This window comes from Larus michahellis, chromosome 21, assembly GCF_964199755.1.
Source record: "Larus michahellis chromosome 21, bLarMic1.1, whole genome shotgun sequence".
Lineage (NCBI taxonomy): Eukaryota > Metazoa > Chordata > Aves > Charadriiformes > Laridae > Larus > Larus michahellis.
Window position 1 is genome coordinate 721331 of NC_133916.1, and position 23363 is coordinate 744693.

General features: G+C 50.3%; 1 protein-coding gene across 1 annotated transcript in view; it reads left to right on the forward strand.

Moving 5' to 3' along the window:
* Window positions 1-23363, forward strand: part of LGR6 (leucine rich repeat containing G protein-coupled receptor 6) — a 149053-nt gene that overhangs the window by 47025 nt on the left and 78665 nt on the right. Inside the window, exons 2-3 of the mRNA XM_074564168.1 lie at window positions 6054-6125; window positions 17367-17438. Of these exons, the coding sequence (XP_074420269.1) occupies window positions 6054-6125; window positions 17367-17438 (144 nt within the window). The remainder of the gene's footprint in view (window positions 1-6053; window positions 6126-17366; window positions 17439-23363) is intronic.

Genomic DNA, 23363 nt, shown 5'->3' on the forward strand with positions numbered 1-23363 from the left:
CTCTCTGCCAGTATGTGCACTTGGCAGATCTTGACCCAGATGCACATCTGTCTCTGGCAGTTATGCGCTTGGCCTCCGCCAAGACCACGTCGCTGCAGATTTCACCTTCAAACCTCCCTGGCGGAACAGCCACAACCTTGTGTTACTCCAGTGTGGCTTCAACCTGTATTGCTTTAGGTCTGTTGACTTCTGCTTGTGTTAATGCACATTAGAGTGCACCCTGGGGAAACACTTACAGTCTGCCTATGGTCTGGGAAGAGGTGTATCAGGAGTTCTGCGGTGATGGGCAGGGTTCATCTCTCCCCAGTTTTGTGAGCAGTTCTAAAGGCACCTTGAGTTTGTGTGAGACACATCAGTCCTGCTGTCCCTAGAGATACATCCTGGGGACGTTGCTTAGGCCTACCTTGGGCAAGTATCACAGGGTGCCCTTCATGCAGACCTACGCTTCAGTATTGAAGTGTAAAAAAACTACCTTTTGGCCTAAGAACATACACTTCTACAAGGTCCCGCAGGTGCCTTCACCAGAGCTGGGCAGAGTCTGCTGGGATTGTGCTGCTCCACACAGGAACATCCGTGGCTCCAGGTCTCAGAGCACCAGCACCACTGCCTGCATCCTACCGGCCTAAGCAATTATGCCAAAGATAAATTCCTTTGATCTTTAAAGCTCATATCATCCCTCAACTAAAACAATGTGGTAACCAGCTCCTAGCGCTATTAAATAGCATGGCAGACAGTCCTACTGGAGTACCCAAAGCATGGTATGTGTCACATCATTTTTTGGTAAGGAAGATCAGCTAATCAGTGAATAATCAAAGGTTGTTCATGAAAGAAGGCGACATCAAAGCGAATAATTTAAGGAACCCCTCGAGGGCCAGAGTAGTTGTAAGGTCTGAGGCTGAATCACATGAGCTAAGTTTCCATGAACTGTGTCTCAGTTTTCCTGCAGGTACAAGTTAGAAATGCTTACGATAAAAGTTTAGAATTAGTTGGGGAAGGGGGGGATGTTAAATCACACTAATTATAGCCATGATGGCTTTGGTGCAGCGCCATTGGAAAGCGTAGGTGATTTCAACACCTAATGCAAAAGGCCTTAAAAGACATTGCTTCATGGGTAAATGGGGGTGATACCAGAAGAGTTTCGGTTCCAGGAGTACTAGAGTAGTTCACTTTACTCTCAGCATTTCAGGCCGTATCCACACAAAATGATTTGACAGCAAAAATTTTCCTGCTTTTATTTGGTAGCTTGCAGAGAGGACAGGCGAGTCGCTGGGGAAGGAGGAACACAGGAGCTCTGGGACAGGAGAGGGATGGCTTGTCCCAGTGCAGTGAGGTCTCATGAACTCAAAGGCAAGAATCCAGACAGTTCCTTTGCTGGTCCCACATTGCAAGCCTGGGTGAAGCTGTAGCACCCCATTTCCTCTCCTACCTTTCTGATTTTTTTTAGAGTTTAAGGGGCTTTGGGATCTGAATTATGTTCTGTGTACATTTCTATAATGCCTGCAGTGGTATGGTCCCTCATCTTTGTAGTGGTTTCTTCAGTGCAAATGACAATAGCCATATATAGATATGAGTGACCCAACACTTGTTTGACTCCTGGATGTGACGCTGGAGGCTAGTCACTCAAAAGAGAGAGCTATTTTGGAAAGTCAAAATCAATGACAGCGCTGAGAAAAGTCAGAGAAGTCCCTAATCCATTTAGTCCACGAATCTCTAATCCTTCTGCCAGATGTTGCTGAAAAAAAAAAAAAACTAACGAAGTTCCAATACCTTGGGTTCCTTTTAAAATTAACTAAATGTGGCTAGCTGAAGTAACCAACCTCAAACACTTGAAAAGATAAATAGTGTCCCTGATTACCCTGACAGGAAGCGTTTCCACTCTTGCATGCACTGGGGATGTACATAACAGAAGAAACCTTACTAAGAGGAATAGCATGAGCTTGGGAAAACACAGCAACAAGTCAACAACATCTTTACATGAGTAATAAGTCAAATATTTACTCCCACAACACTTCAGGCAAGAATCCTGTGCCTCAGCTTTCACACAAGCATGGACAGCCTGTGGAGAAACATCTCGTACTTTTGTGGCTAGCAAAATCCCTGAGCCTTGGACTCTGCTCAGGAAGTTCATTTCCAACCCTTGGAGGAACTCGTTCTTCCTTCACACCATCTGTCCTCGCACCACCCTCTCCGTGCTGTCCTCACACCATGGAGTGTGTCCAGGAACTCCACCACACCAAGCCAGGTGTGATGTCCACTGCTCTAGAGAAGCTGGTGTGTGGCCCCCATGGGAGATCACGCTGGAGAGTTAATGGTAAACACAGTCCTAGAGCGGAGTCATTGGCACCATATTTGCCTCGCTGCTCATTAGCTAGCAGATCACTACCAGGGGTTTTGCACTATGTGCCTCATCTTTTCAGTACTGTGAGTGTAAACATGTTGCACCAGACCAGTCAAACACCCAAAACATCAGTGAGCTTTAAACAAAATGACCCAAAATGTTCCCCATGCAATAGCCTTGGAAATCAGGGTTGGATTTTTCTTCACCGCCCCAGGAGATGGTGGGAGAGAGCTGCTTCCCTCAGACCTGTACGTGGCCAGGAGCCCCAGGGGTGCAAGAGGGTGACGGAGGGGAGCATTTAACGAAAAGTCGTGCAATGTGGAGCTGTGAGGCTGTCGGGGTGATGGGCTAATGGTATTTCTCTTCTGCCTGTTGGAAGATTTCTTCAGAAACCAGTGTATTTTGTTCCTCTTCAGGGTATGGATCAAGGTGGAGAAAGAAGGGGTCAAAACATCTTTGGCCTCCCGATTACCACCAGCCACATACTGACGTGCTGCTGGGTAGGACTGATGGGGTCTGCACATCCCTGCAGCCCCTGGCCACCTGCCCAGGGGTGTGGGACATGTGGCTGTCCCCAGCGTGCCTAGGAAAGGGCTGGGCACCCGAAATGCAGTTCAATGAGATTTGAAAAGTGTCTCCTGCGGCAAGTAAGGAGTATTCCCCACGCTGCCAGCAGAAGGCAACTTAAGGAATATGCCTTGGAATTTCAAGATCTTGGATGTTTCAGATCTGTGTTTTGTTTCATAGCCTTTCATTTTACATTATTTTTCGTTATTTTTACATTGTTTCACAACATGTCAAAACATCAAGCCGATTCATTACAACATAAACAGGAGACACTTTGATGTAGGAAAAAAAGATGTTTTAATGGGTGCTAAGTAGCAACCGCCCTTAGGGATTTAAAAATAAAAATAGAAGCAGCACAAAATAATATTTTAACCCTTCTATTGTATCACAGGATTATCCAAGTATAGAATGAATTGTTGCACACAGAACAATGCAGACAATAACTTTATTTTTGCATTCATTCTGAAAACAGAATTTTGAATTCTCATAGGCCTTTTGGGGATCTGGTTGCCACTTCTTTGGAGGGCAGAGAGTTACAAATCGAAAAAACCAAACTTTGCTAGGACTATCTTCAAATACGGCTCATGAAACTGCACAGTCTTGTCACAGGACACACCTCCAGAGAAACTGCAAAGGCAGGCTTCAGATCCTCCCTAGGTGTAACCTGCTGCCACCAGTGCCAAATAGATCTGGTCAGAAAGTGGTTTGGATTTTTTTTTGTGGAAAATGGTGCAAAATGAAGAAACCCACATCCTCAAACTCTTTAAGCCTCTTTACTAGTAGAACTCTGGAATTTTCTCACTGAAGAATACAAAGGAATTAGAGTAATTTTTTCAATAAACCTATTTTTCATTGAAGCAATTTCCTATCCAGAGCCCAAATCCAGCCCGTGGTGCTCCAGGGCGTTTGATATGTGACCTGCAGGTCTGCCGGATCTCAGTTCACGTGGGTGTGCTGTGCAGACAGCAGACAGCTCAGAGAGGTCCCTCTTGAGTGGCTGGGGTTTGCTGAGGGACTTTTCCCCGTCATGCTTCAGTCCTTGTCCTTGGCACCAGCCTCCTTCCTCCACGCATCTGTGCAACACCAAGACAGATTCCCACTGATATTGGGGGGGTTACATCCTTCCTTAGGCTCATGAGTCCGTGATATCTACTGCAGGAAAGAGTAAAGCAAAATGCCTTTATTTTCATGTTGTACCTCCTTATTCTCACATTAGAAGGGAGACATCTGTCTGCCATTTAGTCTAGGCAGTCTGAAGGAGCCAAGTGGTGTCCTGTCTGTACACAATGATCAAAACTAGCCCCTTCTGCCCTCACACGAGCCTACCCAGCGCCTCTGATGGCATTTGACTGGGATTGCTTTGCTTGGCAGGGATCATAGCCCTTTCATTCCCAACCACGCCAGCTTTTGATTCAGCCTCATTTTTCCTTGTAGTTCTAAAGCTCAGTGCTCTCTTGCAGTCGCCTGGACACAGCTTGCTCTAGACTTGGGTCACAAGCACAGTTTTCTTCATGTGCAGCTGCTCATGAGGGCAGGGCTGCAGCTATCCAGTATCAGACCTCCCGGAGAGCCCCAGAATCCAGACGCATCCTTGTTTTTACCGACTACCAGCTGGTCTAATGCACTGTTTGCTGCAGACTTTGCTACTCTTACATCCTAAGACGACGACAGCTCTGCAGTGGGCAGCTCACAGTGACTCTGTATCGTGCTAAGGGCTTAAGACTCATCAGACCCCCTGGACCCCTTGGGCTGTGGCAGAGTCTCTTCTGTGAGGGTCTGTCAGACCCTAAGCAGATAGGAGGTGAGCCTTTAGCTGGAAATTACAAAGACTGAGATAAACACAATCAGATTCCTCCCACCCCGCAAACTCAGACTTCATCACCCACGGAGATGACCTCCAGCCCTCGTTCCTGGCGTTGTTCTCTATTTTTTCTGGTTTAGAGCAGGCTTGTCCAATAGAATGTACACCTTCTGGTGGTGACTGGCTTGAGAGCAGCCCTGAAGAAAAGGACTTGGGGGTGCTGGTGAGAGGTTCCACATGAGCTGTCAGTGTGCAGTAGCAGCCCAGAAAGCCAATCGTATCCTGGGCTGCATCAGGAGAAGCGTGGCCAGCAGGTCAAGGGAGGTGATTCTCCCCCTCTACTCCACTCTCGTGAGACCCCACCTGGAGTACTGCCTCCAATTCTGGAGCCCCTCCTACAAGAAAGATATGGATGTGCTGGAACGTGTCCAGAGAAGGGCCACACAGATGATCTGAGGGCTGGAGCACCTCTCCTATGAGGACAGACTGAGGGAGTTGCGGTTGTTCAGTCTGGAGAAAAGAAGGCTCTGAGGAGACCTTATAATGGCCTACCAGTATCTTAAGGGGGCCTACAAGAAAGCTGGTGAGGGACTTTTTAGGATGTCGGGTAATGGTAGGACTAGAGGGAATGGATTAAAACTTGAGATGGGTCAATTCAGAGTGGACGTTAGGAAGAAGTCCTTCACCATGAGGGTGGTGAGACACCGGAACAGGTTGCCCAGAGAGGTGGTGGAAGCCCCACCCCTGGAAGTTTTTAAGGCCAGGCTGGACGGGCCTCTGAGCAACCTCATCTAGTGGGAGGTGTCCCTGCCCATGGCAGGGGGGCTGAAACTAGATGATCTTTAAGGTCCCTTCCAACCCAAACAATTCTATGATTCTATGATTTTATGATTCCATGGCTTGCTCTCTCTCCTCAAAATCAGCTGTCTATCCATGCACTGGAAAAGCTCCCTGTGGTGGCTGGCATGACCAGTGGTCACAGAAAGATACTCTTGGGCCCAAGGACGTACTGTCCTACTACAGCGTCACTGGGCTTCATGATCACTCTCCAAAAATTCTAAGACACTAACACTACTTGTGCTGTTAGGAAATGTCCTAACTTGCTCCATAACCTGGAGAAGCTCAGGCAGACCCCCCTGAAGGAGCAAGTGTCTCTCTCTGGTTACTCCTCTCCATCCCTTTGCAGGCAGAACCTGGGCTGTCTTAAGATGCTCATGCTGAAATATTTCTCAGGAGCTTCTCATTTTCCCTCTTGGTAGAAAGGGGACACAGAGCCTGGCATTGGGGGTTAATCTGTGCAAACCACAGTGTGACTGATCGGAGACTTCTCTCTTTCTTCCCCACCAGAGATCTGAGCATGAACAACATCAGCCAGCTGCAGCCCAGCACTCTCCGTCACCTGCGCTTCCTGGAGGAGCTGTAAGTATGGAGCAGCTGCACCGGGCAGAGCACGGTCAGGGGGGTGGTGGGGACACTGCAGATGGCATCTGTGGCTCTGGTAGCCACCTCCAGTGTTGTCACTGGGGCTACAGGCTGAGATGGAAGGAGGCTGCACGCTGGTATATCATTTATTTGCTACTCTAGCTTAGGAGCTTGACTGAGGTCATTACCTTTAGGCTGAAATGGTGCACGTGCCAAAAGCCAAAATTAAAGAGGACCCAATCCATTATGCAAAAACCAGCTCTGTACCCTGGAGCAGAGCCAGCAAACAGGGAGCTTCATTCACCCTTCTGCATACAGGGTCCCTCTCACAGCCTCCTGCCGTCCAGAGACACCTTAGCTCCTGGGCACTTTGCAGTTCAGATGGCAATGAGCCTGAGCAACTGAAGTCCAAAAAATTTGCCCCGGAGGCTGGGGTGTCCCGTCATGCACCAGTGTGTGCCACGGTCTGAGCAGGCACACTCAGACACGGCGGCAATCGCAATCCCCAGGGATCGGCATGTGGCTGTGTGTCAGTGAAGGAGTGGCTCCACTTCTGAAAGTGTGTAAACTAACCACCAGCATTAGAAACCACTGGAATCCCTTAGGAGTCCCAAAAATGGGAGCCTGGGGGGCAGAGGATTGAGGTTGGCCATTTCTGCATGGGTAAATTGCACCTGATGGTCTTATTCCACTTGACCATGAGAAATACCTCCAGGTGTTATTCTCATGCTGTTGCTCCTTTCAACACAATAGTTACTGTTGGAAAACGCAGTTTCTTCAAAACACTATTAGTACATTGCATGAAATACTAATATTAATGCTGCATTTGATGTATGTGTTGTAAACTTACTGGATATATAACACTTATTACAGCTTATTCTGTCTAAATGAAACACTTTGATTTTCCTGAATCAGCTCTTGCGGCCACCGCCACACACAACATTGACATTTCAAAAATGTTAGTTTCCAAAATGTCAGAAATTCCTACAGAGAAGGTATTTTCAGTACCCTGAAAGGAGGCATTTTCATCTCCCAGATGTACTATCCCACGTGTTCTACAGTGGAGCGACGCTGTATCCTCCGCACCCAGTAGTGCAGTGTGACGCCAATGATGTGTGCGGGTTGTGGAGCCGACCTGCCTGACCCCTCACTGACTGGAGCCTCTGCGCTGTGTGGCTGCATGCAGCGCCCAGGCACCGCTGCCACAAGCAGAAAGTCCTGTCTGTGCCCTTAGAAAAGAGTTTGCAGCCGAGCGTACGCACTTAGGTGGACACACATATGCAAAGACAATCTTCTCTGAACATTTAGTCTTGACTGAAGAGACCAGACCAGATACCGATGCTCATTATTCCCATAACAGGTCAGATCGCATAACTATCAAATCGTACCATAGGCTTTTGACTTCAGATGTCGCTTCATCTGCCTGTAGTTTCTATTCATTAGACTTGTAAGGACCCTCGCTGCCCAAACTCCCCTCCCCCGTAGGCATTTACAGACGGAGCAGGAGTCATTTTTTATCCTTCTTGAGCTTTGGAGCTCGAGCTACTCATAGGCGGTGGGTTCTTCAAGACCTTGCATCCATCTTGCAGCCTTTCTCTTTCGATTTTGTCAACGTTTGTGTTGAAGTGTGGACACCCAAAGCATTCACTGGGGATAGTAGAGCTCTTTGCATGCAGAGACCATACTCTGTTGTATGCAATTAACAGTTGTCTTGCTGCAAGCAATTGTGTCCTGATTACGTGTCATGTACAAACGGAACAGTCTCAACCGGCAATGAATAAGTATTCATAGGCTCCAAAAGAGCCAGCTTCCCAGAGCCAAAAATAATCATGAATGAAGCAGATGAAGAGGAAAAATTTAAACAGGAAAATCTGAAAAATAATTGAAAGTTGTTAGAGAACATTTTACTAGAGGTTCAACATGCCACGAGCCCTCATTCGGAAAGTGAAAGTATTTTGACTAGGAAAAACTTCACAGTTAGGAGAAGAATTGTGAACTGTAGCATTGTATAGCTATGCGTACCCAAGTTCATGCTTGAATTTGGTAGCAGTAATACAGTAAGTTTATTTATGGAAATCAAAAATGAAAGGATTTTTATATATTATCAGAAATCTAAATTGATTGTTTCAAGAACAGCATCTAGACAGGGACAGTGTGTGCATATACATTAACAGTTGAGCTCAGTGATCTTAAAGGTCTTTTCAGACATAAACGATTCTACGGTTCTATGGTTATTCACAGAGCTGTCAATGACCAGTAATACAATTGCCTGACACTTCTACTGCTCTTTTCATTTATATCTTTATCAAACTTTCATCCCAAAACATTACATCAGGACTATTACATTTGGGATGGGATCATCCTCTGTGCTGGGACATACACAAGAACCAAGCAAACAAATCCTGCCTGTTTACATGTCCTCAATAGAAGTTTGTTCAGGTTTCACAGCCCAAATCTCTGCAGATTTCATCTACCCTGAGCATATTCCCTTGGGTCTACTGGGGTGACATGTAGCACATGAGACCAAGCCTTCTCGCTAGTCTCCTCATGGAAGAACTGCCCATGCTGGAGCATGCTTGCCCAGAGAGCAAGGCTGGGACGAGGTTGCCCAGAGAGGTGGTGGAGGCTCCATCCCTGGAGACATTCAAGGCCAGGCTTGATGAAGCTCTGAGCAACCTGATCTAGTTGAAGATGTCCCTGCTTCTGCAGGGGGGTTGGACTAGATGGCCTTTCAAGGTCCCTTCCAACCCAACAGATTCTATGGTTCTATGATTCTATGCTGAGTCGGTGAAGACCAGAAAACCCTGCTGAGCAATGAGGGGCAATCACGGTGTCTCAGTGTTAGTGCCTCTTGGGGAGGAGGAAGACCTGCCTGCCTGACCTGCCGTCAGAGAAGGGCTGACAAGACAGAAGAGGGCTCTGCTGCAGCCCATCCTTGATGTAAGTGACTGTCTTCAGTCAGATGGAAACCTTTCAGTAGGCTTCTCATCTCCAGGGATTTTGGGTGACCTTACAGCCCCAACCTGCCTCGTACCCTGTGGTCCCTGTTACATCCTTGATAAACTGGGTGAGTAACAGGCTGGAGGATGGAGCAACTGAAGATGAAACTGTCGAAATTCAGCTCAGGGTGAACCAAAATTGATGTTCTGGGGCTTTGGTCAACCCAAGAGAGTTCCCTACCCGAAACAGAAAGTTTTGATTTCCATATTACTTCTTAACCTTTAGTCTTTTACTTTGGGTCAAACTTGAAAAGAAAATGGTATTTCAAATGGTATTTTCTTTATTGCAAAGATGCCTTAAATAAGATGCTTGAACATTCTGGAAAAAAATCTCAGGTTCCTCAGCCAAAAATATTTGCCAAATTCAACACAGTCCCCTGGAAACTCTTTTGTGTTAAGGACATTTTTACCTTGGTCTAAGGCTCAGAAACATCCTAGAAACTCCTGACACCCCTGGCCTTTGAATACATATGAGTATGACTTGTAATCCTCATCCTCTCTGGCAGTCAGAGAAAGTCCATGTTCCTCTGCCTCCTCCGTGAGCTCCTTATAGTTCCTCTCTCCTGCTGTGCTGCTGCTGCCAACATTCTCTCATTAGATCTAGTCCCAGTAGCCCAGGGTCACAGCGGCTTGGAGAAGAGCTGGAGTTTCACACCTTTTATGATTCCTTCTCTTTTTGTGCCTCTATTTTTGCACCTTCTTGGGCTCCCCATGAAGGTGGAGTGTTTCGTGATGGTCAGAGATCAGCTGGACTCAAGGCTCAACTCATGCATGGAGCTGGGCTTCAACCGAGGAACAGGAATAATAGGAAGGGGAAAGCAAGCTGCAAAAAGGGGTAGATGAAGCGTGTGTGTGACATGGACACTGAGGACAAATGTGCCATGTTGCACAGCCTTCAGGCTGCTGTGGAGCACTGCGAATCCAGGTGGCTGGATCCACCTGAGCACTGAGTATGTTAGTTCTCCGCAGGTACCCATGCCGGGTGGGGGCATGCAGGGAACAAGTGAGAGCAGGGTGGCACTTGAGGGTCTTGAGAACAGTGAAGCAATCACACAGGACACACCATGATGTCCAGCCGGGCTGTGTCCCACAGGGCATTTCTGCATTGGCTCAGCTCCCCTCCAGAGACCAAACGGCTGTGTCACACAAGGGATCGGAGGCAACGCTGTGGTTAGGGCACAGGTGAGGGCACCAGGACTGCTCCAGCTTACTGTGTGGTCCCGGTGAAGCAATTTTCCCTGCCAGTGTCTCTATTTACCCATCCATCCGGTGACAAGAACAGGTCTCTCAGGTGTGCCGGGACCTGTTAGTCATTAGGTTTTACTGCGAGCTGCTCAGGAAGGTGTTGCAGAGGCAATTAAAACTCATGCTCAGAGACTGCCAAGAGACCAGATTCTCCAGTCTCAGCCAGCTTTGAAGAGGCAATGCCACCAAGGACTGCTCTCCAACGGCGCTCCATCAGTCTGTGCTCTCCTCTGCCACCACCAGCTTCCAGCTCCAGCAGCGAAACATCGCAGGGACCGGAGCCGCTGCGCCAGGATCAGACAGACAGGGTCCCAGCCCAGGATCAGACACGGTCCCAGCCCAGGCACTCACCTTTCTTCCCTCCAAAGAAAGCCTCCTGTGACAGAGGTGTTCAGACCTGGGCCTCACACAGGCAGGGAGCAGCCCGGAGTTTAGTGTGTCTCCTCTTTGTTTCTTTTTTTTTTTTTTCCTTCTTTTCTTTCTTTCTTTCTTTCTCTCTTTTTGGCAGCAGGAAGAATGTTTAAAGTTGCTAATAAATTCCAGTTAATGAAGCCTGAAAAGCCAGAGCTGGGAGCCAAGAGAAACAAGAGCAATCAGTACAGAAGGAATAGAAAGAGGATCTTGAAAGCCAGCCTGGGAATAATAACATGTTGAAATGTGTTCGCCGGCAAGGGCTTTGTTACCGCACTTTGAATCCAAACACGAGCACTTGGTGCCAAGAAGAGAAACTGCAGCCAAAGGCAGGTGTTCATTGCCATTCACCTCTTGCTTCAGGGCACAGCGGCAAGATCAGACCCCTTCCCAGCCACTGGCTCTTTCACCTGCCTCTTCTCAGGCCCCGAGGGCAGAGGGACTCAGCGTCACGGGGAGTGCCTCTGCATCGATGCAGGCACAGCGGGCTCAGGACCCACACCGTGGCCTCCCCTTGCAGGCTGTTCCCTTTCCCGGGCAGCTCTTGCAGCTCAAGGGACTGGAGGCCGAGTAGCAGCATAAAAGCAAAACAAAATAAAAAGCAATCACGTATACTGGGAATGTGACCACGTCAGCCCTCTGCTTCTCCCCTGCACCTCCCTCTTCCCACTCCTCTTCCCACATGGGTGCAAGGACTGGTGGAGCCATCGAGGGTCACGGAGCACCAGCGCTGCTGCAGTGTGCCCCTGCCTGCTGCTGCAGCACCCACCACCACCCACAGCAGCTCCCACACATCTGAAACACCCATCTTTGGGGGTATTGTCCAGCGCAGGGTCTCATTCCAAGGCAACCTCGTTCTTGCAAGAGGCAGCACTGCAGTAGTGCTGGCTTTGGGGCATGACTCCTTCTGGAGTGATATCTCTGCTGTGTAAAGGGGTGTTGACATTTCTGGGCAATGTTCAAGTGTGCTGGCACCATGGTGAAAAGCATTTCCTGGAGCAGTGCAGTAACATGTCTGGAGTAGGGTACTCCCAGGACAGCAGCTTTGGTGGGTTTCCATGACAAAGCAGGCTGCAGAGGTCTCTTGCAGTGAGACAAATGCTTGTAGGGCCATGACCTTGCTTTGCCATGTTGAGATTTGGAGGCAGCGTCACTGCTTCTTTAGTACCCACCTTGCCTGACACAGCTCTCTTTTTCCAGATGGCTGTAGGTGAGGAGCTGTGGCTCCTCTGAATGTCTGGGTGCCGTGGTTCCCCCAGGACACTGCCAAGCTCCTGTGTCTGAGAAGGTACCAGGATGCTGTGATGGAGCACACTGCTGTGGCTTTTCTGCAACTTGTTAAGTCCTGCTTCAGCCAGGACTTTCTGTCCTCCTAGTTGACATTGTTCCGTGGCAGAGGACAACACTGGTTGTTGATTCAGTGGGTGGACAACAGCAGAGAGAGAGCGTTAAAGGACAAGTCTTCTGATGAAGCCTTCCAAAGGCCACCCCTGTGCAATCTGGCATAGTACAAGAACAGATGCTGGCCAAGGTACAGGTGGGGACAAGGAAGGAAGGCTTCTAGGGGATTTTCCGTCTTGTGCGTTGAAAAATGAAGCCAAGGTATTGAAGGAGCCCAAGTCAAATTAAAAATGTTGTGAAAATTTAGAGATTTCAATTCTTTTTCTACTGCAGTTAGGCTGGGGATAGTGTTAGCATTTGAAAAGTCCTTACGAGTGAGGATAGCTGGCCCCAATTTTCCTGAAAACTGCCTTCCGAATTACGAGCTCTGTTCTGGGGTACCCAAAGTGGGGCACCCAGAGTAGAGTCAAAAGTCAAAACTGCTCTGAAGGCTTGGAGGTAACAAATCTGCCCTGAAAACCTTGACAATTTACAATATAAGGGGATGGATTGAAAGCATTCAGTGTCCTGTACTGGGTGGTTCATTAAGGAGCTGTGTCTTATTAAATCTTACTTGGCAAATGAATCCAAACTAGCTTGCATATGAACATTCGTGTGGGTTGAAAACTGGCTTGAGGACCATAAACAAAAGAAACGAATGCCATCAATCTATCGAGTTGGAACAGGTATTTGGTGGGGGCATGGAAAGCAAAGTTAGAAACAGGCCCGCATAGTCTCCTCCTCAGGGATGGAACAAGGCAATAAAGACCACGTTAGAGACACCTCCAGGTGATACGAGACTAGGACCAGCTGCAGACTCCTGTGTGGGAAGGGAGAGTCCAAGCCTAACTCTTTTCTTGAATGTACCATGTTTTCACTTGCATGATTTAATTGGCATCATTCTTGCTTTGCACCAGCATGAGAACAAACTCAAACAATACATGGAGCCCTTGGTCCCCCGTGCACCCAGGGAATGGCGTGGTCTTGGTGTGATGACACTGTTTAGACAGGAGCGCAGAGAGTTGATCTGGGCACAGATTCTGCCTTGACAGTGTTAGCGTTTGAGAAATGAACCAGAGCAGGAGATCAAAGGGGAAGGCTGACATGCTCAATAAACATCTGGCAAGGGGAAAATTCCACTGGGATATGGACACACATGTTTGTCCTGTCCTGCCAATGGGCAATGTTCCTGCCTCCTAATGTGAATGATAAGGGCATCATCATGTTGCCTGAGCACATGACATGAGCGATCATGCCCAACAAACAGCCTTTGGGTGTGCCATGGAAATTGTAGCATGACCAAGAAGCCCAAGATACAGGAGGGGGTGGGAGCCTGTGGTAACTGAACTGCAGCACCCATGAGGTGGTAAACCATGAGTTTGTTCCAACTTGGAGTGTATTGAGAATGCAGATCAAAGCCTGGAGGAACGTTCCCAGAAATCACGGGAGTGGGGTAGGCCAGGGGGGAGCAGAATCTAAAATCCACCTAACACAAGAGCTTTCCAAAGCAAGCCAGCCAACTGCGGGTCCCACCCTCCTCTTCCACCTGCCCCTTCTCTCCCTCTTCCATCAGTCACTTTAAATCCAGAGCTTTCCCTTTCTCCCAACCCTACCTCACAGTGTAAGCTCCAGGATGGCAGGCTGTACAGATGAATCAAGTCTGCCTGTCCTGAAAAGAGACCTGAGCAGGCTTGGAGCAGAGCTCATGTGCTGTGGACCAGCTGCAAGAGCAGCTCCTCTTCCCTCTGTGTGCTTAGGGCACGAGGGAATTCCACCTCTCAGTCCTTCTTGGTGGGGTTATTTGCTTCAGTCTTCTCCACAGAAGCAAATGAAGAGACGTCTCGGGAGAAGTCTCACAGGCAGCATCACTTCAAATGGTATTATTCACTTTTAAATAGAAAGGAAGGAACCATTCCTGTGGGATCAGGCTTCTGGAGATGTGTTCAACAGGTGCCTCTCTGCCTGGCTGGGAGATTTCTGGAGACTTTGAGTGAGAGGGACAGAAGGAACCAAGCACTAGGGAGACTGCCAACTGACTATGGACAGAGGAAGGGTCAAACACAAGGAGTCTTGTGTCTTGGGTCTCTTACGCAAACTAGCACAGTAGCTAATGACATGGGAGCAGGCATCTCTGCCCAGTGGCCACTCCTCCAGCTGGAGAGGACATCCCATTTCTGGCCTGCTCTAGGAGAGATGGGGCAGCCGTGCCCCCTTGCCTGGGGCACCTGGCACCTGACACTCACAGCATCACACAGCTCCTGTCCTGGGAGGCACAGCAAACCCCAGAGTCCATGCCTCCAGACCCTGTGTGCACATCTGGGCCGTGTACCTGTCTAGGAAAGCAAAACCTCAGCCTGCGTGCATCAACACAGCCATCTTGCACCTCCCAGTCTGCATGCATACCAGCAAGCAGAGCCCATCTTGGACCCTAACGGCACTGTCAATTGCCTTGGGAGGTGGATTGAGTAAACTGGTTGTGGCTGGTGCCCCGCGCTCTGTCTGCTCCTTGGCTTGGCAGGGAGCTCTACACCTTGGGGAGAGGAGCTAGAGTGCCCTGGCAGTGGGGAGGAGGTAAAGCTAGAGAGAGAGGAGACAGATGCCAGAGGTGAGCGATGGACATGGCACGGTCTCAGTGTGGCAGGGACAAGGACAGAAGTAGCAGCAACAGGGGGACACGGCTGCATTTCCTGAGTCTGGGGGATGCTTTGTGCCTCTAGATTCATGCAGAGATGGTGCCCAGTGAAACCAGGACATGTCCCACAGAGCTGGTTTCCCCTCATGTTCTGTTTTGCCCTTGGTACTGAGAAGCCATGAGCTGGCCCAGCATATGTCTCACCAACAAGCGGGGCTCCCTACCAGCCTGTTCTAAGGCAAGGAGCCCCAGCCTAGGTCCCATTCATCCTCCACACTCCTCTCCTGCTAATCCTGGAGGTCCCAGATTTATGGACCTGGCAAACACTCAAACACACCCAGGAAAGTGAACATAAAGGTGCAGAGCCGCCAGGAAACAAGTTGAGAGGCACATTTAACCATGAATACATGTGGACTGCTGCCAGCGAAGGCATGGGGGCAGACAGGAGCTGAGGGAGTTGAGGACAGACAGCCCCCCGCAGAGCAAACAGCCTGGTAGGATGGATGCTGGGAGCGGGCTGAGGATGCCGTGCAGGAGCACCTCCCCTCCAGGCGAGCACTCCAGTCTCCTGGACAACACTCCCTCCCATGTGGAAATCAGCAATCAAAAGGAGCAATTACCCCAAATCACAGCCCCCAAGTGACAAATAGCCCAGCCTGCCAGGCGGTTTGCATACTGCAGAGAGGCAGGTTACAACCTGCTCACACACATTAAAGAGACGACCCTGTGCTGTTTATGCTGTTGGAGGCCTAATTATGAGAGCAATTTTCTCTAGATTCCCGAGGGGAGAGACAGAGAGGGAGAGAGCTCAGGCACCCGCACATGCCTGCTCCGCCACCAGTGAGTGTGGCTCCCCAGAACAGCCCAGATTCTCTCCATGACCTTTGCAGAGTCCTCACTGCAATGCACTCTGCTTCCAGCTTGGATTACGCTGCTCATCCTTGACACCTGTCTCCTTTGCAGCCAAAACATCTAAAAAGAAATGGGTTTTGTCAACGCTAAATGAATACAACCAGCTTGCCAACATCTGTGCCCGACCTCTTGGGCCTGGCTTAGAGTTTCTGAGAGAGTGAAGATGAGCCTCGTCACAAATGGTGTTCGCTGTCTCCTTTTGGGAGATGCAATATTCCACTCCATCAGGTGGACAACAAGTTTCTTACCCTGTGACTGTGGAGAAGTCCAACCTTGACCTCTGTTTAACCACTTGGGGATCAGAAGGTATAGCACATATGCAGTAGTAATTTGGACCCTTAATCAGGTTGTTGAACCTGTCTTCATGGTTTCTGGCTGATGGGCACTGGGACTTGGTCCACATTTGTCTTCATGGGAGAAACAGGAGGAGGAGGAGAAGATTCTCCTTAGGTCAAGCCTAGACTCCAGAGTCCTGGACTTTACTCCTGGCTCCACCACAGGGTCCCATCATGGTCTCTCAGGGCTGCTGTCCTCGACAGTGAAAGTGATGGTAACACTGATGCAGTTTCCAATGTCAGTGAAAAACCCAAATATCTGTTAATGCCCCAGCCTGCTCTGGGCCTTGCTAAAATTGGAGCGCTCTGATCAGATGATGCTGTACAATGATGAATCCCACAGACTTCCTTGGATAAATTCTTTCAGTCAGTTCTGAATATTGTCCCCTGCTCTTTGCTCTGTGTCCCCGATGGTGCTGCTTTCCTTTGTGATGCTGCTTTTCACTTTGTCTTCTTCTCCCATCTCTTCATATTCATCTTCATTCATCAGCCTTCCCAGGCTGCATTCTCCCTATCCTCATCTTCCCTCCTATGGTTTTCTCCAGCCATAGATCATCCAAGAACCACTTCTGACTTTTCTGTCCTGGTTTTGGAGACCATATTCAGATGAGCTGTCTCTATTGTGACTTCTGCATGGTACTGCCCTTCTCCAGCCTGTTCCTGTCTCCCCTCACAGCAGCAATACCAAACTCCCTGTTGAAGGAACTGGGCCTTAGCTGTGATCACACATGTCAAAGCAGGGCTGGGAATAAAGGAGTGGAGGTAAATCAGGTGTCATCGAGCTTTGATGGACAGGACAAAGGGGAACCTGCAGGATGCAGAAACAGACCACACACAGACAAAGGGACAGATAAGGATCCATGATTTAGGGATAGTCCTCCCAGGATCCATGCATGAATAGAAAACAGCTCTCCCCCTGCTCCACCCTCACTGCCAGGCATCCAGCGTGGAACAGGGTCTGTAGGTTGGTCACTGCCCTTGAGCCGAGGCCCCTCTCCCAGGCTGCCTGTGCTGTAATTTCTATGGAGCCGGGTCCCCTGTGGGTATCCAGGGCGTGACTCGAGCCATGAGCTGTCACCAGATGCTAAAAACAGTGGATTCAGGTCTCGTGGGAGCAACAAGCCATTATTTGCTTTGCCTGTTCCTCAAGCTGTAAGAGGGGATCACATGCAAAGGTTGCCCAAGCGCACAACCATGGCTCAGCTTTCAGGTGTCGCAGCCTCCTCCCCAAGGGGACTGTGGCAGGGTGCACGAATCGTTAAGCAGACAAGGGACTGTCATTACAAGGATGTTGACACATTACTGGCTCTTCTTTTCACTGCAGACGCCTCTCTGGAAACCAGATCTCCGTGATCCCAGGAGAAGCTTTCTCTGGCCTCTACAGCCTGAAGATTCTGTAAGTAACTCGCTCCCCTCTGCAGAGCCACCACCGCCCCCGCCTCCCCTAGCCCCTCAGCACTGGCCATGCACAGGGACTTGCAGCCATCCAGAGCGGGATGCAAAGTTACAAGGCAGTATGGTGTCAGTTCGTAAACCCACACTGGGCAACGTGCCCCATGGTGAGCAAGGACCTGTGTCCCACCCCAAGAACCACCCGCCGCCCTGCGCTGCTTCCTCACTTCTGCTGCAGCAAACCACGAGCAGTTCACCTCCAGGCCACAGCCCTCCATGCTGTGTGAAAGCACACCACTGGAGGATCTGCCGAGGTTCACATTTTGCATAAAACCCACCAAATGCCCTGATGTGGTGTCGCCCAGAGGTGCTGTCCACCAGACCCCAAACTGGTCCCCATCTGCTCTGCTGCAGCATCTTGGGGCTGTGTTGGAGCAATGCAAAGGTCCAGATATCTGCACGTTGGCAGGCTCTCTGAAAATCTCCTGTGCTCTGCCCAGCTCAAGTGCCTCTTTGCAACCAACCTGCCCTTGCTGCAAACCTCTGCATGGCCCAGGAGGCTTCTGCAAGACTCTGGAGTGACCTGTCCCTGGGAAGGGTGGGATCCTTGGGCAGTCTGACTTCAGCCCAAGCCCAGCCTGCCCACGGGGGTGATGGGGACACATGCAGCTGAGTCCAGGAGCACTGAAGACATCAGGCCATGCCTGGGAGCCACCAGCCCTGATAAACAGAGGCTTCCTTGTCACTGTGGGCAGGCCACCCGCCTCTGTCTGTCCAGTGGGGACGGTCTGAGTGATGAAGGTTACCAGCCAGTTCCTCCCCGGGGTATTTTCCTATGGTCCAGGGTGTCTAACTGCTCATGCAGTCACATCGCTTTTTGCATCTGTGTGCCAGTCCAGCAGCCTCTGTGCAGGGTATTGAGGTGGGAGTCCCTTTCTCCCTTTCAGGAACCATCTTAAAAATCTCCTGCAATAAACATTTCATCCCCAAGGGGATGTTTTGAACTCAGCCGCAATGTGAAATTGTTGTAGCCGGTCCAGTTTATACAGAGCGAGCAGGTACAAACCTGCTCCCAGGATTACAGTATAGGGCTGTTTACTACGTCTTCTGAAGATGTAAAGTATGAATCCTGCCCTAAATCTCAGGGCTTAGAGATTTATCCATCCCCTGCATTAGGCAACAAATCAAAGGAACTGAGGAAAAACCGCAGCTCTCCCACCCAATTTCAACAAGAGGAACTTTCTACTCCGGGAACGCGGGAGCTTTTAAAGCCGCTTTTGATCAATTTCTATTTGTGTCAGGCCCAGGTAACTACTGATGCAGAGCACAAGAGCGATGCCTCCCTTCCGGAGCCAGCCAGCTCCCCGTGGGTGGCAGCAAGGAGAGGAGGCTGCTCTCTCTGCCCCGCTGCCCGTGTGCCAACGGGCTCACGGGCACACGGCGTGCTCCACCACGGGGCAGCACTGGGTGGGACACGTTCACGAGTGACCCGATTGTAAGGAGAGGCTTGAAGGAAAGAGCATTTCCATCTGGGAAATGGTTGCATGGAGAAGCTTGCTCCAGGCTCTTCTGTGAGAGCTGAAGCTGGTGTCCCCGTGCTTCAGGACAACCTGCCTTGCTCTCAGCCAGACTGTGCCCAGTGGCACAGGGTGGCACTTGGGCTGTCATACCAAGCCCCCTGGCTGCAGGGCTGCTTTTAATTTACTCTGACCCCCCGACCTTCCCCATGGAGGTATGCAAAAGACTAGCCCGGCTGCAAGGCCAGAGAAGGAAGGGTTGACGCACACAGTGACTGGCCCATCCAGGCCCTGCCATGGGCCTCTTATTTAAAGAAGTTCCTGCTTCCTAAAAGCAAGGGAACTGCCAGCCCTCATATCACTGGGAACATTTCCCTTTCCAAAGACTCTGATGCTTTCCTGGCCAGGTTTGCAGGGTACGTTGTGCTGTCCTGTGCTCTTACTACAGGAGAAGCTCTGATGATACCACGGGCTCGACAGGAGTGAGGTCATTGGTGGATGCAGTTGTGGGTGCCTGTGCCCTTCAGCAACAGCAATCATTCACCCTCATCTATTTCTCTGTCACCATGAGAGTGAGACCAGCAGTGAGGGATATGGAAAAGATAAGTTGGTCCCTGGGAATCTGCTGGAACAGAACTAGAAATTTTGCCAGAGCAGGCTTTAGGCCCATGAAGCTTAATCACATTAGAAGGGTTCTTGACAAGGATGGGGACTCTCACTGATTTCCTCTACTGAGAAAGGAGTGAGGAAAAGCAGAGGGTGCTGAGGAAGACAGGTGAAGGCCACCACGCGTTTCCTTCATGTTATGATTCAGGTCCTTCAGGTCACTGCAGCAGGGACCTGGTTGGGGCTGGTGACTCCACAGCAGCTCAGCAGGATCTGCTCCATCTCCCCGGGGACCAGGGGGAGATGTGTCCTTCCCGGCACTGGCTTGCTGAAGAGTCAAGGGCCACTCTGCCTTTCCTCTGACCTCCTCAGGACAGGAGTGGGAGTGCAGAGCAGCACCACAACCTTATTGGCAGAGCAATAGAATCACCAAAACCTCCTGTAGGGAAAGGTGATATTATTACCATTTTGCTATCTAGAAAAAACAAGGCAGGAACTGAGCATGGGAGCAGGGTGTCCTTTCCCAGCCCATTGCAGCGCACCTTGCACCTTCCCTCAGAGTCTGGTTGGGGTCAGGGGTGGAGAGCAGAGCCCAGAGAGAGACCTAAGGTCTGTCTCGCCCTGCTCCTTGTGCCCTGGGAATGACCAAAAATCCTGGCTCTCTCCCCAAGACATGTCTCAGTTCCCTCTTCCCTTGATGCCCTTCTCTGCTCCCATCCAAGCCTGCTGAGGGCAAGACTCCCCTGGCAAGCCAGCTGCTACGGGATCTTCACGCAGCCTGGCACTTTGAAACTGAGAAGAGCAGCTTCAACCCAGATGACTGCGGGAGGCATTTGGGGCTAATGGGGAACTGCTGTGATTTACAGGATACTGTCATTATGGATACCATGGATATGACACAAATATGGGGGGTGTAACCAGCTGTAAATTGGTGTAAACTGGTGTGTCTCATGCAGCATACAGAAGTCTGTTGGGTAACTGGGGTGCATCAGTTTTTGCCCCATTTATGTTCATGTTCTGTGGGGCTGCCATGAAACTACACTGTACAGAGCACTGCTTTTCATGGTGACACAAGCTGCTCACCACACTGGTCCCCGTCCAGATCAGATCCTTGCTCCCTTAGGACCAGTATAACCACTCCTACAGTCATGTGCTTTTCTCTGAACTTCAGTCTGCACAAAAAACCCACAGATCTTGAAGGAGATATCTGGATAGGGAATCTGAAGAGCCCATAAGGCAGGAAAGATCAGAGAAATGCTGGGATGACAGGTATTAAAAGACAGGAACGGGGAGGAAAGTCCTGCCTCCTCGCTTCAAATAGAGGCAAAGCATCAAGCTTATGCTTAACCATTCTGACTTTGTTGAAAATCAGGAGAGGAGAAGACTAAGGGAGGGCAAGTCACCCTTCAGGCTTCCCTGGGAGTGTTGGCCTCTGACAGCCAGCAAAGGCTCAGGGCCAGGCTGCTGGGCTGGACACAGCCCGGCACGCAGACACCAGCTGTGATCCTTCTGCACCTCTTGATGCTGGGCAGGCTTTGGCCAGGCCACGCTGTCCCATCTGGGACCTGCCCTGCAGGACATGGGGTATCAGGAGACCAGCCAGAGGACAATGGGCAGAAGGATGAGGAAATGCCAGATTCCTGCCCGTTGGGAATCTAGAATAGAAATTACAGGGGTGGGAGAAGAATGGAATTGGGATAATTCGGTCTAGAAGAGAAAAGGCTCAGGAGGCAGCATGGGAATGTCAGGCACGGAGATGTGCAGGGTGCCCACACACCCCTCCTCACCGGTGGGGCTGGGTGTGTTTGAGGTGGCTCCGTCTGGCCATGCCCTCCTCCTGCATCTCCTCCGCAAAGCTGGTCACGGGCAGCACAAGTGGCCCCAAGTGTCCTGGTGCCTGCAAGGGGCAGTGCGAGAGTCCAAGCCTTCAACGCTCTGGCAGCCTCACTTCTCTGCTCCATCAGCTCCTAATTTTCCTCTAATCACCCTGTGGTACCCGATTCCCACCATCCCGCCGTTCTCAAAATACTTCCCATGTTCACTTTCCCGGGTGATCTTCTCACCGCCTGCTCGGCGTGGCCATTGGCCAAGTGCAGGGATCACCAAGCACCACGAGCTTCCTCGGTGCTGCCCCCAGATCCAGTTCCCGCAGGGGGCATGCTGCAAGGCTGGTGGGACCCCTCTGAAATGAGTGTCACCCATGGAGGACATGGGGCTGGTGGCTGCTGGCAGAGTGTGAGCTGTGTCCTGGCAAGTCCATAGTCATCAGCCCTGCTTCTCCTTCCACACTTGTGAAAGGGGAGTGTAAACCCCAGTGATCGATCCCTTGGGTGCTCTCTGCAGCCCGCTGGGATGGGGGAGCTCATCCAGGCCATCAGCTGTCACGCAAGGACCAACATAACTCCTGGGGCTCCTGGTCCTGCATACAGGTTTGTTTCTGCACCCCAGGTGTGCTGGAGGCATAAAACACTGAGTCCTGCAGCCCAGTGAAACAGAAAAACAAGTTCCTTTATTTAAAAACAGTGAGAAGGATCAGGAGTCTGGTGATGAACTAAAGGAGTCAACTGAGGTTACTTTACCTGAAGGGGACATGAATGAGGATGGACATAAACCCTTAAAGACAAGCCGCTGCTGCAATAAGGAAGAAAATTAGTATTCTCCATATCTGAAGACAGGACTAGCAGGTTTCAGAGCATTTGGCACTAGGGATATTCAGGACACATTGCATCTACAGATGTGGGTGCTGTGTCACAGGATGGCTGGGATTTGTCAAGTGACAGGCATGGCTGGAGTTGGGAATGGCTGCCCCAAACGTGACAAGCTGAAGCCTATAGGTATTCAGGAGCTGACTCACAGCAGGATCAGACATCTTACCTCTGGCGACAGAGGTGTCCCCCGAGGAGAGAGGTGGTAGCTGGGGAGTGTAACAATTTTCATAATTTAATTTTAATGTGATAGGGCTTTAGGGGTAATTGCGGTCATATGCATGTCCACAAGTAAACTCTCACATACATCTTGGGCTGACAAGGGGCCTGGTGCTTTCCCAGTCTTTCCAGAGAATTAGTTTATGTTTAAAAAAGGGTGGGAAACACCCTGGGAATTCCTCCGTAAACCTGCCCGTGCAGATGGTCCTCTCCCTGCCCTCGGAGTGAATCCCAGAGCTACTGGAAGCAGGACCGGATTCTTGGCTCAGCCTCCTCCGGCTGCCGCACTGCACAAAAACCACCTGGAAAGTGGCCATGAAGATAGGCCTGTGCAGAAACCATGCAGGGGTACAGCCGGGGAAGCAGGTGTGTGGAGACTTGGAAGAGAGCTAATGAAAAGCCAGGCTGCCCCACTACCAACAAAACATCATGAGACAGGGGAACATGCTGAGACCTTCAGGCACCAAGCCTTGAGCCAGCCCCAGGCAAAGGCAAGGAGAGATGTGGCCTCTTTGTCACTCCTCAGAAGAGCGCAGACTGACAGCACGGACGCTCAGCAGTGGCAGCTGGTGCTCTGAGGTCTTCTCAACTGATGGATTGAGAAGAGACTTTGCAAGTGCACCTCTCCCAGGGGTTCTGCTCTACAGCACGGCCAACCCACACCCTCCCCGTGGAGGCTGATGATCCTGGGTCTGTGCTTCAGTCCTAGGATCATTAGAAACCAGCTCCATAAGCTGTTTTCCTCTGCCGAGGTCCTTCCCTTGCAAAGTTAACTCCATAGTCCATGCTATCCCAGTCTTGGAGCTTTCAAGTGGAGTGGCAGAATATGCTGCTAAATCAGAGTCTCTGGAAAACGGGAAATTTCCCCATCCTTCCAGACCT